Source organism: Cololabis saira, chromosome 22 (genome assembly GCF_033807715.1).
Source record: "Cololabis saira isolate AMF1-May2022 chromosome 22, fColSai1.1, whole genome shotgun sequence".
NCBI classification, from domain to species: domain Eukaryota; kingdom Metazoa; phylum Chordata; class Actinopteri; order Beloniformes; family Belonidae; genus Cololabis; species Cololabis saira.
The window spans coordinates 5156765-5172538 of NC_084608.1; the positions used below are offsets into that span (position 1 = coordinate 5156765).

Consider the following 15774-nt stretch of genomic DNA (forward strand, 5'->3'; position numbering starts at 1 on the left):
TCTGCAGGTGTTTTGGTCACTGCTATTATTTGTAATATATTATATTATTTGTAATCAGCACAAATTATCTGTCCCCATATGATAAAATACACCATCCCCCCTGATTTTTCTTTACAACTCGAGTACTGGTTGTATCTATTAACTTGGACTGGCACATGCATAATCTGTGCAGAGTGACTCAGACACAAAGAGTGAGCACACCATGCTGGATATAGTTGGCATCGAACGTTAGCTCAGCTGTGTTGGATACGACACCGAGGTGCAAGATAAGGGGGAAGACAAGCTGTCTCCTGTTGCTGTGGCAACAGATGAGACACGGGAGTTCAGCTGCATCATCTGCAAGAGCCCTTTGATGAAGAAGAAAGCTCCATCAACTGGCTGCTTGTAGAAGCTTTAATTGGATTAGTAAGGAAAAAAACTTCTTGTTTTCAGGCCATGAAGAGATCTAAAAGCCCACAAATAACAAAACACTCATGGGTCAATCGAGCGGAGCAGCTAAACTCCAGCAGTCTGGATGAAAATAGAACATGTTTAATAAGTGTACATACATCATGGACTTAAAACTAGTTCTTGCAAATAGAATGAGAGATTTAAAGGAGCATGAGGCTCCTTTTAAGAAATGAGACTCTCTAGCGCCACCCTTCACCACGACGGCCGTTGGGGGTACTGCAGCCAACAGTGAAGCCGGCACGGGAGAACGGGGAGAACGCACATGCAGGGTCATGTGACGTCACATCCGCAGGACAGCGCGGGAAATTTGGGCCCGAATTGCAGCACATTTTGCAGCACACAGCCTGTTCAAGGCAACGGAGAGATACACTAGAGGAAACATTCTTTTGGGTTTGGAACGCTTCATCTGACATTATTACTAGAAAACTTAAAATGTATACGGATTTTTTTCATAAATCCTGCCTCAATCCGGCCTCAAGCTCCTTTAATGAATCTACTAAGCATGTGATCGCAGGACAGGTGCAAGAATGTGAGGTGGTGAGAAAAAAGAGGAGGAGACGTAAAGTAGAAGGTATCAGATAACTTTGATCAAAATGTTCTTCTTTCTTTTAACAAATTTGTTTTTAAAATTAGCGAAAGCCAACCTCTGACAAACTTAAAACACTGAGCTGATTGTACTTTAATGCAAAAATATGTATTCTAAGTAACATTTCCTGACGTTGTAATGACGTGTCTGACATGCCCCAGATACTCCGAGCACCGCACCATTTAATGACTTTCCACCTCATGACAGTCAGGTCTGATCGCTCTCCAATTACCGCTCGCTCTGCTGCGGCATGTATCACTTCACATAACACCAAACCGCCTCCAATTATAGTATTATTTATTGATTCATTTCTTTTAAAATATGTCCTTTTTAATGTAGTGTGACAGAGGCCGAGATGCTGGACGTGTTTGAGTGGAGCTGCTACCCCGCTGTTGCTGTGTGTGGCTCTAAAATATTCTTTCTGTGACTTCTACTGCTTTTATAGTACTCTAGACTGCAGAAATTTAATTAAACAATAAAGACAACGTCGGAATGGAAGAACCTAATGTTAAAGAAGCATTTATCTGTGTTGTCCTTTCATCTGTATCCATATTTACTTCACTAGCTGTATTAAGAATCAATAACATAAAAAAGTGTACAGAGATTATCAACATAATTAAATTGTATTTAATTAAACAGTAATTAGAAAATGTTGGGAATTATTTTACAGATTTCAGGGGAGAACAAAAATGAGAAAAAAGGAAGACATCGTTAACTTAGATCGGGGATCGGCAACCCGCGGCTCTAGAGCCGCATGTGGCTCTTTAGCGCCGCCCTAGTGGCTCCTGGAGCTTTAAAAAAAATGTTGAACCTTTTTTTTTCCTTTTTTTCTTTTTTTCTTCTTTTTTTTCTTTTTCTTTTTTTTCTTCCTTTTTTTCTTGTTTTTTCTTTTTGTTTTCCTTTTTTCTCTTTTTTCTTTCTTTTTTTCTCTTTTTCTTTTTTTTCTTCTTTTTTTCCTTTTTTTCTTCCTTTTACCTTTCCATTTTAATCTCAACATTTCGACTTTTTTCTTGAAGTGCATAATGACAAAATAAATCTTCCCCCAGTTATAACTAATATACAGTAGGTACATGCAGCATGTGTTGTCTTCATTCTAAGGCTGATACAAGACTTTTAATTTTTTGCAGCTCCAAACATATTTGTTTTTTGTGTTTTTGGTCCAATACGGCTCTTTCAACATTTTGGGTTGCAGACCCCTGCCTTAGATCAAAGAAAAATAAACATATAATTCAATTTAAATGAGAAATAGGGCAAAATTAAGACACGTAGTCATCATCACAAGGAGAAAAATACATTCAGGTCCAGTCCTTGGTTTAGAAAGTGATGCCTTTCCCTTTTGTTTCATAAAGCTAAGTCTATTGTTGTTGTGTGGGAGATAAATGTCAGCATTACCTGTGTTAGTATGTGTGTGTTGTGTGCTCTCAGCGAGAGGTGTGCTCATTCACAGCAGTTAGAGAGTGCTAACCTCTCCTGAGAGGCTGCAGGTCTCTAAGTGCTTCTCTTAGCTACGGCTGCCAGGCAATCAGAGTCCCTTCCTACTCGCTCTAACTCCCCTCTCACTCTCAGCACGTGTCTCTATTATTAAGATGGACATTTTGTCTCGCATTAACTATCTTTCTTCCACGATTCCCCTACCCCCTCCACAAAAGTACTGGGAAAATATCCAATCCAGTATTTTAAAAATTCATTTGGAAAGGGAAGCAAGCAGAGTAAAACTAGCCACTCTCCAGTGTGACAAAACTGCAGCAGGTCTATCGCTTCCTAACTTCAATTTTTTTGCATTAGCTTTTATTTTAAGACCTCTTTCTGATTGGTTTGATCCACACATACAGGTGACTTGGAGGCCCATAGAAGAACATTTAGTCTACCCTTAGGCCAGCGGTCGGCCACCCAAAATGTTGAAAGAGCCATATTGGACCAAAAACACAAAAAACAAATATGTTTGGAGCTGCAAAAAATGAAAAGTCTTGTATCAGCCTTAGAATGAAGGCAAATGGCGAAAGTCGAAATGTCAAGAAAAAATTTCGAGGAAAAAGTCGAAATGTCAAGATTAATGTTGAAGTACAATCTTGAGAAAAAAAGTCAAAACGTCGAGAAAAAAGTTGAAATGTCGAGAAAAAAATCTAAATGTTGTGAAAAAAGTTGAAGTGTCAAGAAAAAAGTCAAAATTTCGAGAAAAAGTCGAAATGTTGAGAAAAAAGTCAAAATGTCGAGGAAATAGTCAAAATTTTGTGAAAAAAGTCGAAATGTTGAGAAAAAAGTCGAAATGTCGAGAAAAAAGTCAAAATTTCGAGAAGAAAGTCGAAATGTCGAGATTAATGTTGAAGTACAATGTCCAAATGTCTTCAGGATGTAGTCTATTCAGGAATCACTCACAAACATGCTAAATTACAGTTTGGCCCTATAACTTCTCACCTCTTACTGAGTTGGCAAGAAGGACAAAAATGGCACTTGGAATCTTGACTTGACTCTCGTCCATTTGTCGTTCCTCCTTGGACAGACAGAGGAGTCCATACTTTAAAAGATCTTTATGGCGATGAAGGTCTGCGGACATTTCTTGACATCAAACAGCAATATAATCTACCTGGTACTACTTTCTTCCCTTATCTGAGACTGAGATCCTCGATGAAAACTGGACTCACTGCCTTTCCACTTGGTCATTGTCAAGGCCAATAAATCCAGAGGCTTAGCTTCATCACTGTATTAATTACTTCTCAAGTCGACATATAAAAAGCTTACTTTTCAGTCACGTTGGCAGACTGATCTAATCTGTGATGAATTACCCTGGAAACAGATTTTCACCAACTTAAACCTTACCTCAAAGAATCCTAATCACCAGTTTATTCATTTTAACTTTCTGCATAGAACTTATTTAACACCAAAAAAACAGCATGCAATGAACAAAATCAATTCTCCTCTTTGCAGTTTTTGTTCAAGTTAAACCACAGGATCATTCTTTCACATGTTTTGGCAATGCCCGCCTGTATTATCATTCTGAAAAAAGTCGGTACATATATATCCAATGTCACTGGAAAGATAATCCCATGTTCTCCTGATTAATGATGACTCTCAGTTAAATTTACATCACAAAGAAAAAGTTGTGTACCTGGCAGGATTAACAGCCGCTAACAAATGCTTGCTCTTGGATGGAAACCACCGCACGATCTACCAACATGTCACTGGTTTAATCTGTTTATGGACATTTTACATATGGAACTTTCAGTGGCAAGAATTCATGGTGCGGGAGCTAGGACGTTAAAAATATGGACACATGCCATTGAAAAACTGAAAGAACTGAACATTGACTGTACATTTATCTACTTTTGTTTTTGTTTTTTTTGGCTTTCTTGTCTTGCTTGTATTGTCCTGTTGTTGTGTTATTGTTGTCTTGCTACAGGGTGGGTGGGGGGACGGGTGATTTAAAGGTTTTTGCTATACAATTGCGTGCATAATTGTTCAATTTAATTGTATGCATCAACAAAATAATAAAAAACAGTTGATCACAAAATAATAGCCCCTTCCTACTAGACTGCCTACCCCTCTGGAGCACAATACTGTAAGGACAGTAAAGTTTACTAACGGACATCTACTTGTCTACTCTTTCTGCAACCCTAAAGATGGCTGATGGAAAGCCAATGGTCATTGGATCATGTCTTATTTTGTTGGGGCGTATGATATTTAATCCCTTTTGACACTATGTTTTCACCTCACCCACAATTATAGACTCTACAATCTGAACTCCCTGACAAGTGGTGAAGAGTGCACCATTTCAACCACCCTTAGTTACAGCACAACTTCAACCAGAACATCAAAAAAACACTGAGTGAAACTTCTCTAATGAGATCAGGAACAAACAGAAGGGTGAAAAGTACAAGTGTCAGGAAGTGCTAGAGAAGAGATGTCAGTTCGGCTTAGAAAAAGGTCTTGCTGCATTACTTTTGCCCATTAAAGAAAAAGACTCCTTTTCCATCAGAACAATGAATCACTGGAGCATTAATTACCCTTTTAACCCCCGGCTCCTCACCTTCACAATGAAGCCAACACACAGTGACTGCACAGTTGTAACAAGCAGGTTGAAAAACTTACCAACTTGTGCAGTAACCCGCCCAGTAAAACCTCTGCATGCTCAGGAATAAGGGAGCGTGCTTTCCTTTGCACTTCACCTGAATAGCATGATTGGTTAAGGTGGAGTCGGACAATTGAGAGTGTGGGAGAGAAAGGAGATCTATCATTGTGAAGGCTCATGCTCAAGCTTGGCACAAGATAAATGAGCTCGGGTGAAGCCCGTGGGTGCACCTATAAGAGCGCGAGTGCAGGGTCTTTTAAACGTGATTTCGCTTTCATTGTAGAAGTGGATTGTATTTGTGGGTCATGGACACTCTCCTCAACATTAACTATAAAACATGTGTGCGTTACTTTTGCGAGATCAAGAGAACCGCTATTCTTTCTTTTCCTTATTTGCCTTTGCAAGGAGAGGTGGGCGATGGGGAGGAGGATACAAAAGCAAAAGGGACATAAGGAGATGGCATAGTGTTTCCTCTCAGCGTGCATTATGGATGAGACCTGTCCACAGGGTTCGATAAGATGCTCTCTGATTGCTAGATGGTGGCCCTCAGCGGTTACCTAAGACTGTGTGTGTCTTGAGTTCAAGTGTGGCTGTGACTGACATCCTAGGGTTACAAGTGTCCAAGCACACATCAAAAAGCATTGCTTATTTCTAAATGTACTGTCTTGAGGACAAAATAATGATTTTCCTATAAACTAACATATATATATTGGTGAGTAAACCTTAAAACAATGTCAGTAAACCGCCATATATTCCATAGTTACAGACAGTACTGGAGTTGAGGGGGGATGAGGGGGGATGGCACCCCCCCCCCTGAAATAAAAACGGTCCAAATCATCCCCCCTGTAAAACTGCCATGCCTCCTTTCCATCCATTATGTCATTTCATCAATGAATGTGGTTTTACTGCTATTTCAACATTTAGAGTCATCACCAGAAAAATAACACCAGAAAAATAACTTATTTGACAATTTTCACTTGTTTCAAGTAAATTTTCACTTGAAATAAGTAGGAAAATCTGCCAGTGGGACAAGATTTATCTTCTTATTACAAGCAAAAAAATCTTGTTCCACTGGCAGATTTTTCTACTTATTTTAAGTGAAAATCTACTTGAAACAGGTGAAATTGTTGTTTTTTCCAGTGATGAGTCTTGTTTTAAGTGTAATGAGATTCTTTTACTAAAATGAGACATTTTAACTAGAAATAAGACAAATATTCTTGTTAAGATTGTGAGTTTTTGCAGTGATCCATGTTACTTATCCTGTGAAGGACAGAGTCATATTGAAGTTCAGAAAAGTGTTTTATTGTTGTGTTTTGATGTATTTGATGTAAGCCCAGTGGATATTTAAAGCTTACAGAAGGCTGCATTTAACTGCTGCTATGTCATTCCTGCAGTATTTCTGCAGGTGTTTTGGTCACTGCTATTATTTGTAATATATTATATTATTTGTAATCAGCACAAATTATCTGTCCCCATATGATAAAATCCACCATCCCCCCTGATTTTTTACAACTCGAGTACCGGTTACAGACATATTTGAATTTAATTGAATTGAATGCCTTTTATTATCATTATACAATGTACAGTACAACGAAATCTACTTTATTTTTTCCCACATCAAATTGTGCTCCTTTTCTTTCGTCTTCTGTCCGCAGGGTCTGGGATTTACATATAACTTCATCAGCCTTTTAGCACAAAACTACCAATCAGTAAATTTGATCTGACAAACCCTTCTGGGTGGAAGGTTCTTCAGAAATTAAGAAAATGGAATTCGGTTGCCTTTGATTTAAGCCTTTAATGAATGACCATGACCTGGATGAACCCTCACCAAGACAAAGGGTAGCCCCGCCCCGTGGTAAAATGAATCACCATGAGCTTATCAAAATGACTTTTTACGGCCTTTTGACCCAGACATCCAGTTCAAAACAGAGAATGAGCTTAAACTTCAGCTTTCACACTGGTAAAGATACGGTCGGTCCTTATTTAAGTTTGACTTAAGTGGAACAAGAAAGGAGATGGCTCAATTACAGCACTGTGGTGGGGGAGAAGACATCAATCCCTTGCCTGCTATTTTGGTTAAAGACGTTCCAGGAGACAGAGGTTAGTGTCGGAGAGGAAACCATGCAGAGTTTGAAAGTTTTTTGACGTGTCAGAGTCAGGGTAAGATTGTATGACCCCCATAAGAGGCACCAGGGAAGCAGTAACCCTGATGCCACGTCAAAAAGTATATCCTTGTGTCAACATTTTTGGCTCCACAGAGGAGAGAGCTCTACTGGTACACTATGTCGACAAGGAAGGGTCAAATGGTCTGAGTTTCTAAGAAGCACGAAGTGGGCTCTGAAAAAGTAGTCCAAAATGGGACAGGTCATGATCAGCTCATTAAAAGTGACACCAGATCTGATATGATCCACAGAAAGTTAAGGTTATGGCCCACCTACCTTTCTAGAGCTGTTCAATGAGGAGAAACTTAAAACCTTTCTGTTTAGTAAAGCCTATAGTTAGTGTTTAGTAAACCTCTAGCTGGTGTTGGTAAATCTCTAGTTAGTGTAAACTCTAGTGTGTTAGAGTCAGTAGTCATAGTTGCAGCTATAGAACAAGACTATAATAGTTTCAAATATAGCTTTGTGGTAGATATGCTGCTATAGGCTTATGCTGCAGGGGGGCACCGACATGATCCACTGGGCGGTGCCTCTCACCTTTTTTCTCCTGTCCTCTTCCCTTCCTCTCTTCTCCATTTCCATTTTGATTTATTTAAGTATCTCATAGCTATCATCTTTGTCCATCGCTCCTGTAGTTTCTTGTGCTGGCCCCCCTTTTCTTTTTTTTCTCTTTTGTACATGGTGCAGCATCCTCTGCCAGACGCGAAGAGCATCTCTGAATGCACAACACCGGAACCTGCAGCGTGGGAATGAGAGGGGCAGGGTAACGGCCCGGTCAGGCGGGGGAGAGGTTTGTCTGTCAAGACTCCTCTCCCTGGCTCTGCCCCTTCTCAACCTTTCCCCGACCCTGAACCTAACCTGGGGCTTGCTGATTGGGCCGGAGCTTCGGGAGCTGCTTGTTGGCCTGCGGTCCCCACCCCCGGTCATCCCGCTGCTGCTTCCACCTGCCTGCGGTCCTCACCCCCGGTCATCCCGCTGCTGCTTCCACCTGCCTGCTGTGTGCTGTTGACGTCCCCAACCCCCCAGTCTGGCCTTCGGCAGGAGGGTCCCCCCTCATGATCCAGGTCCTGCTCAAGGTTTCTTCCCTCCTAAAGGGGAGTTTTTCTTGCCACTGTTTGGTTTAAGGTTTTTCTCCCACTAGGGGAGTTTTTACCTGCCATTGCTTATGTAATAATTGCTCGGGGGTTAATGTTCATGTTCTGGGTCTCTGGAAAGCGTCTGGAGACAACTTTTGTTGTATTAGTCGCTATATAAATAAAATTGAATTGAATTGAATAGAATGAGGCCTCCTTAACCAAGTTGAACCCTAAAAATTCTGTACTTGTCAAAAGTACCACAGTAATCCCAGAGAGAGAGGGATACTACATCTCAGTTCTGAGATTGAAAGACTAAAGTCACAAGTTAGTGAGCTCATGGCTTTGTCAGCCGTCCCCCTTTTCATGTAGCCCTCCACCTGCAGCTTGTACCAAGCTAGGAAGGGTAAATGAAATAAAACCATTCAGGCTATAAAAAAGAAGTGGTAAGATTTAGAAAGTGGGTTTCAGTAACGTCTGTCAAGTTTGCCACAGTATCTGAAAGGGGCCCAACAGACACTACGCACTCACCCTAAAGGGCCCAGTGAGTATAAGGTCCAGTGTTTTCTTCGGCCATCTGTGTGGAGAAGAACGTATTTTTTCTGAAGTGTAGAGCTGAGGAAAACCATCCGAAAGTGAAGCTAACAGCAGAAAGGGAAAGGGAAGGCAAGTCATACAGTAAGGGCCTGAAGTTGAACTCTTACCAGAAACACTTATAGGCCCTTACTCAAGTGCCAGGATAAAGGCTGGGAGGATACTCTGTATATGGCTATTAAATAGTGATTTGCTGGTGACAGTAATGTTCACAATACATCCAGTTTTAGAATGGTCCAGTGTATTTACAAGCGTTGTGTAGGACGGGGTTTTGGCAACTAGCAAGGAAAACCAAAGAAGGCTTAAACTGTCAATTAATATGTTTTTGCAACTTTGAACATTAATTTTCAACATAATCTTTTGCACATCCACTTTTCTAACTGAACCGTGCAAATTTTAAACTTTACAATGCACCTTATACCCTGAATACCCCCATCCTTTTGAAGCCAGTATACTCTTTTTAGTTATTTAGTTTTCTATACTACAGGTAAGCTCTTTTTATGGTTATGGTAAATATTGTATTTATTATTATTTTATTTTATTAATTCGTTTGAGTTGAGAAGGGAAGTTGCCAAATAAGAATTCCATTGCACGGTGAAAGCTGCTGGGTAGATGACCATAAACTTCTCTTGTTGCAAAAGGAGTGGATGCAGGCAATTGAGTTCTATTGGTCAATAATGGGGGCTGTGGTAAAGCAGTATGTGCATAACTGTGGTAGATGTATCATCCAGAAAGCACTACAACAGAAGGATGCTTCAGTAAACAAGATTACAAGCAAAGGGCCACTGGATTTGGTGTGTTTTTTTTTCTTCTTTCTTTTGAGGCAGATTCCCAGCGGTATGGTAATGTCCTTGCTGTTTCTAATCATTTTACAAGGTATACAAAAGTCTTTCCAGCAAGATATCAGAAAGCAACCACTGTTGCAAAGGTCCTTTGATAACATTACTTTGTGCACTATGGACTTGCTACATGAATACACTCTAGATCTAGAGTGGTGGGGTAGCTACATAGGGGATGCAAATTTACTTTTCATTTTTGCATACAGTACGTGATTTGAAAGAGAGAAGCTAGCTATTGGTTTTGAAGTGACGGTGGATGACCTGGCCTTTGACTCTGACCCATCACCAGAGACAGGCAAAAGTTTAATACAGGTGCACCTTGAATTAAAAGCCAAACCATCTACAGTTTAAGACATGTGCTTTCAGACTCTGTTGGACCATCAGTTCAACAATGTCCTGCATCAACAATCCAAAGTCAGTGGAATGGGTACTGCAACCATATTGGGGTGAGCGAGAGGCGTTGGTGTAACAGCTGCTGACTGTGTGATGCTGGTGTTAGACATGAGTATACAGTTGTACTAGTGGTTCAGGACTAGGATTTGTATTCATGTGCAGTCCCTATTAAAGCCTTATGCAGTAGTCATTGGAAATTACTACTGCATAAGGCAATGGTTTAGCTGGCCTCCGGCTTATGATCCAGGTCCTGGTCCAGGTTTCTTCCCTCCTAAAGAGTTTTTCTTGCCACTGTTTGGCTTAAGGTTTTTCCCCCACTAGGGGACTTTTTACCTGCCACTATTTATGTTATATTTATGTAATAATTGCTCGAGGGTCATGATCTGGTCTCTGGAAAGCAAAGACAACTTCTGTTGTAATAGATGCTATATAAAAAATCCCTTAAACCCTTTTATCTGTGCAAATATACGGGGATTGGTGTCTCAGGCAGTCATGAAGTGTGGAATGTAGGTGGGTGATATAATGCAGTCCATCAATATCTTCCTGTGTTGAAACAACTGCACAAAAATGTTTAGTTGCATTAACATGGGTTGGACATGCTACTAACTGAGTCAAGTAATGACTGAAATGAAGCTGGTGCAACTTTCCCCGATGCTCATCCTCAGATTAGTGCTCTTCCCAGCGGATTGTTATCAATATTAAATATTGGACTAACTGCATGCCAGTAATTGCAAACATGTATATACAGATCCAGAAAAAGGAAAGAAAAAAGAGAGGGAAGAGTACGAGAGAGAGAGAGAGAGACAATTTCAGCTGTACAATTGCTCCGTTTCCCTTCAACTAGTTGGCATCCAGGTGGCAAAGCTGAGAAAACCTGTCAGTCTGCCATAGTAACCAATTTTTGATGGCACTGCAAAAATTGGACACTTACAAAGAATTTGTAGCAAGTTGTAACTGAGTTTCAGTATGATGACGTTTGCACTTTTGGCATTTCTATCAGTTTCATTCTGCAAGGTGGTAACTTTTCTACGCACTGCGGGTTGGCGTCCTCCACCATGTCCCCATGGAGTGTGTCCACGACCCTGAACACCAGTGAACAGTAGGGCATGTCCTACATAGTCGGGTGGTAGAGTCACAAAAGGAATGGCTAGCGAGAGACTTAGTTCACATAGCCCTTGTGGTTATTGTCCTGAAAAAGGATATATCTGCATCTCAGCTGTGTGCAGATGAGTGAGTACTGTATGGCTTCACTCGTCGGCTGCTTTGAACACTGGTCAAGACGAATAATTATTTCACAGTCATGCTGATGTATGCAAGCATGCAAATGTCCTTCAGCTCTTATGTTCCATGTCCTTCTGGGTCTCCTGGACTGCAATGTTCACCTTGACTGGCCGAACAGAAAAAAAAAAAAAACTAAAAAAGACATATGACACTGAAAACAAGCTTTAATTCTGGTCAAACTTACGGAAGAGTATTAGGGCCAGGCAGGAAAAAATAAAAATAATATTTTAGAGGAGGTAGAAGATTTTGTTTTTATTATGCAAGTCGAGAAAAAAGTTGAAATGTCGAGATTAATGTTGAAGTACAATTTCAAGAAAAAAGTCAAAATGTATTTAAACTTTATTATCAAAATTTCTACTTTATTCACGAAATTTCAGCTTAATTGTTGAAATTCTATTTCAACATTAATCTCGACATTTCAACTTTTTTCTCCACATTTCAACTTTTTTCTAAAATATTATTTTAATTTTTCTCATGCCTGGCCCTAATACTCTTCCGTACCTGGCAGCCTTCTTTGTTATCTTATTAAATAACTGTGTGTCATGCTCAGAGCCGGATTTTCTGAGTGTCACCTGAACGCAACCTCATCTGTGCTTCTGATTGCAGATTGACAGCACCTGGATTCCCCACTACATTCACTTCAGCTCCCTCCTACTCTCTTCCCAGACTATCAGCTTTTCCAGCTTGTTCGTATCCCGGCCCTGATTTTCTCGTGATTACCTGATTCGAGTGTTCAGACCCGTTTCCCCTGACATCGCCCTTTTAGGTTTGTATGCTTGGCCTCTATCGGATCTTCTGGTTTTCGGCTCCTGGACTGGCTCGTTGGATTTTAACAGGTATTTATTACATGTTGGACCAAAGCTGGCAGAATACATTTGTGATCCTGGATCAGCTGATGGATGGAACGACACAATAAAAGGTAGAAATACAAACTCAATGTTTCTCTCAGCAGTGGAGGAGAGAGAAATCATAGATATTGTAAAACAAGGTTAAAACTCACTGTCATGGTAGCAAAATCACGATAGTTAAAAAGGTTATTGAGGCACACTGTGATGCTTGGAGCTCTCAGGATGTACTGTATATGTGTATGAGTATCCGTGCGTAGTTGGATGTGATTGTGGATGCTGAAACCGCCCCAGCACATGCTGAAGGTCCCGGTCCCATGAAGCCAACAGGACAACGTCCTGCATTCCAACATAGTGCAACAAATGTTGCTGGTTCCAAAGCATTTCTTAACGTATTATTACGATCATGTTCCCTGGTTGACACATCCAGTCCAACAGAACCAGAAACAAAGTAACTTTCACCCAAAGAAAAAAACAATGGAAAGGGAAATGTGAATAGAGAAGCTTAAATGGGCAGAGCTCCACACTTGCCTTCAGCTGCAGGCACCATTTGCAATATATCTGTGCTTCTCCTTTAACTTTCTTTTCACATGAGGTGTGAAACACACCTGACAGTCACTATTTATACCCGCTTCTCACTCAGTGATTGTTTCTTCATTTACAGAATAGTTTTCCTTCATTTAGTCTTCCTAAACGTACGTTTTTATACATGACAAAAGACATCTTCAACACATGTCCTGGAAAAAAACCCATCAAATGCTCTTTAATGAGTTCTGTCGCACTAGGTGAATCACTGGACTGAAACCGAATGTCTAAGTTACCAAGAGTAAGATTTGAGAAATGATCCAGTAGATTTAATTAAACAATTTAATGCAAAAGGGTCAGAATATAGATCAGGCTTCTCGATGCTGAAAGACAATGAAACAGAGGAAGCATACTGATTTTTAGGCACAAAGGATGATTCATTCTTACGATTCGAGTAGATAAAAACCTCTAAGGTCAGTGTTAATCTTTTTTGAGCAGACTACCAGTCTGTACACAAGGCTGTGATGTTGCTGCTCTCAGCAGTTTGGGTTTAATCAAGTAGCCAAGGCTGAATTTTCCATCACAACGTATCCAACTGCTTTGATTCACTGTTACACACAAAAGCTGCTCACAAACAGACATGCACGCACTACTGAACTCCAAAAGACCAAATCCTAAAGCATAATCTTAGTTGGCTATATCTTTAAGAACCTGACCTCCGTTTTAATGTATGTTTTTCACATCTCAGTTCATCATTCCCATGTCTCACTTTTATCAAACACATTTTTCTCCTCAAGCTGGCAAACACACTGCAGCGTTTTCACACCAGAGAATCATTACCATATTCACCTCCAGAGAAAGTAAAAAATAAGTTGTGCAATCTGCCTCCTGCATGACAAAAACTGCTCCGAATGCTTTTATTTCCTACCGTCTTTTCGGTACAGGTTGATCTCCACCTTCCTCTCCTCCGAGCCCAGCAGGGCCTGGGCCATCTGGGCGATGGCCAGCCGCTTGGTGTCCGGCCCGTACAGGAAGTTACACGCGCACGGCTTCTGCATGATCTCAGCGCGCGTGTAGCCGCACATGTGGCAGAAACCGTCGTTGCAGAAGATGATGGCGCAGTTCTCCACCCTGGCGTTGGCGATGACAAATTTACGACCTGCGGGCAGAGTGGGAGAAGTTGCATTTTTACAACCATTTCGTGTTACATACGGAAGAAAAAAAGAGCAGGTGTGAAAGGAAAAGTTAGTTACAGCAATCGAGTCATAAAAATGTGTAGAAATAAATGAATGTTGTGTCTCTCACATGCAGAACGTTACTTTCAAGATATCGAAAAGAAAATCTCTCCATTAGTTTACTAGTGAGTGCCATCAGGGATTCGTGTCAGTGTCATCCATTGTTGGGAATATTTTCCTAAAACAAACATCAATCTTCCCTCGTTCATGTGAAAGACTTATTTAAAAACTCATGTAAACCTTACTTCATCTGCTCATATACAGGACTGTCTCAGAAAATTAGAATATTGTGATAAAGACCTTTTATTTTCTGTAATGCAAAAATGTCATACATTCTGGATTCATTACAAATCAAGAAAACTCAAATATCCTATCTCAAAAAATTAGAATATTCTGGGAATCTTAATCTTAAACTGTAAGCCATAATCAGCAATATTAAAATAATAAAAGGCTTGCAATATTTCAGTTGATTTGTAATGAATCCAGAATGTATGACATTTTTGTTTTTTTAATTGCATTACAGAAAATAAAGAACTGTATCACAATATTCTAATTTTCTGAGACAGTCCTGTATAGTAGCTTTGTCAGCGTCATAAAGAGTCATGCTAAAAACCATGGTGTTGACATGATGTCTAATTAACTCTGTCCAGGATTAAACTGGTAGAAAGGGGGTGGGACTGTCTAAATAACTTACAATAGTGAAGCTCCACCTGCACAATGTACTCAGGATGTATTTTACTGTCCACACTTCCCTGCCACCGCAGTGGCAGCATCTACACCAGCAAATAACGCCATGGTGGAGTTCTTAAAAATCAAGTAAAAAGAGCACAGATGCAAATTCAGCACCTGTAAAAACTAAATTTTAACCCAGGAAAAATACAACAGTTATGAAAAAAAGAAAATAACTTGTTATGAGTATTAAAGAATAAAGTAACAAAGAATAGACAGAATTAACTGAATAAAGGGGACATTTTTTGTCCATTGTTCCTGTAGTTTCTTGTGCTGGCCCCCCTTTTTCTCTCTTTTGTGCATGTTTGCAGGCCGGAGCTTCAGGAGCTGCGTGCTTGACAATAATATCAAATAGAAAATAACTTATTTCTACAAGTTAACATGGTTTGATTTTTCAATCAATCAATCAATCAATCAATCGTGTTGAAAATACAGTAACAACCATAGTATTAACTGTAGTATTCCCAAATTTTCGTGCATCTCTCACTGAAACTGCAGCTGAATATTTATCTCCATGGCCTCTGCTCAATGTCAAAGGATTATAAATGCACCGGAGGAGCCGCTGTGTCTGAACACGCACACAAACACTATATGGTGAATGGACAACACATCTGTAGTTTGTTAGAGATGATCTTGTGTGTCTTAAACCCATGCAGCATATATGTATGAGCATAAAGTGGGTGGAAACGTGAGGGCGCTGCTTCCAGGTGACACTTTGATAGATGGCCTCGACGAAAGTGCGTTAAGCTTCTAAAGAATCCTGTGGTCCTTTCAATTAGTGCCAGAGCCTACTGTTACAGAAACAGCACTCGGGATGAGGGAAAGACTGTAGGAGGCTCGGATAAGGATGGATGAAATGATGGCAACAGACTGACTGAAAAGAAAGATGAAATAATATCCATCACATCTTAGTTGTTTCATATCACTCTTTTGTTTACTACGGAAGAGTACTAGGTCCAGGCAGGAGAAATATAAAAAAATAATATTTTATAGGGGGAA

General features: G+C 40.1%; 1 protein-coding gene across 1 annotated transcript in view; it reads right to left on the minus strand.

Annotated features, from left to right (window-relative positions):
• kcnh2b (potassium voltage-gated channel, subfamily H (eag-related), member 2b) overlaps window positions 1-13911 on the minus strand; it is a 349512-nt gene extending 335601 nt beyond the window's left edge. The window contains exon 1 of the mRNA XM_061714002.1: window positions 13740-13911. Coding sequence (XP_061569986.1) covers window positions 13740-13896 — 157 coding nt within the window. The 5' untranslated portion in view covers window positions 13897-13911. The remainder of the gene's footprint in view (window positions 1-13739) is intronic.
• Between the last annotated feature and the right edge of the window lie 1863 nt (window positions 13912-15774).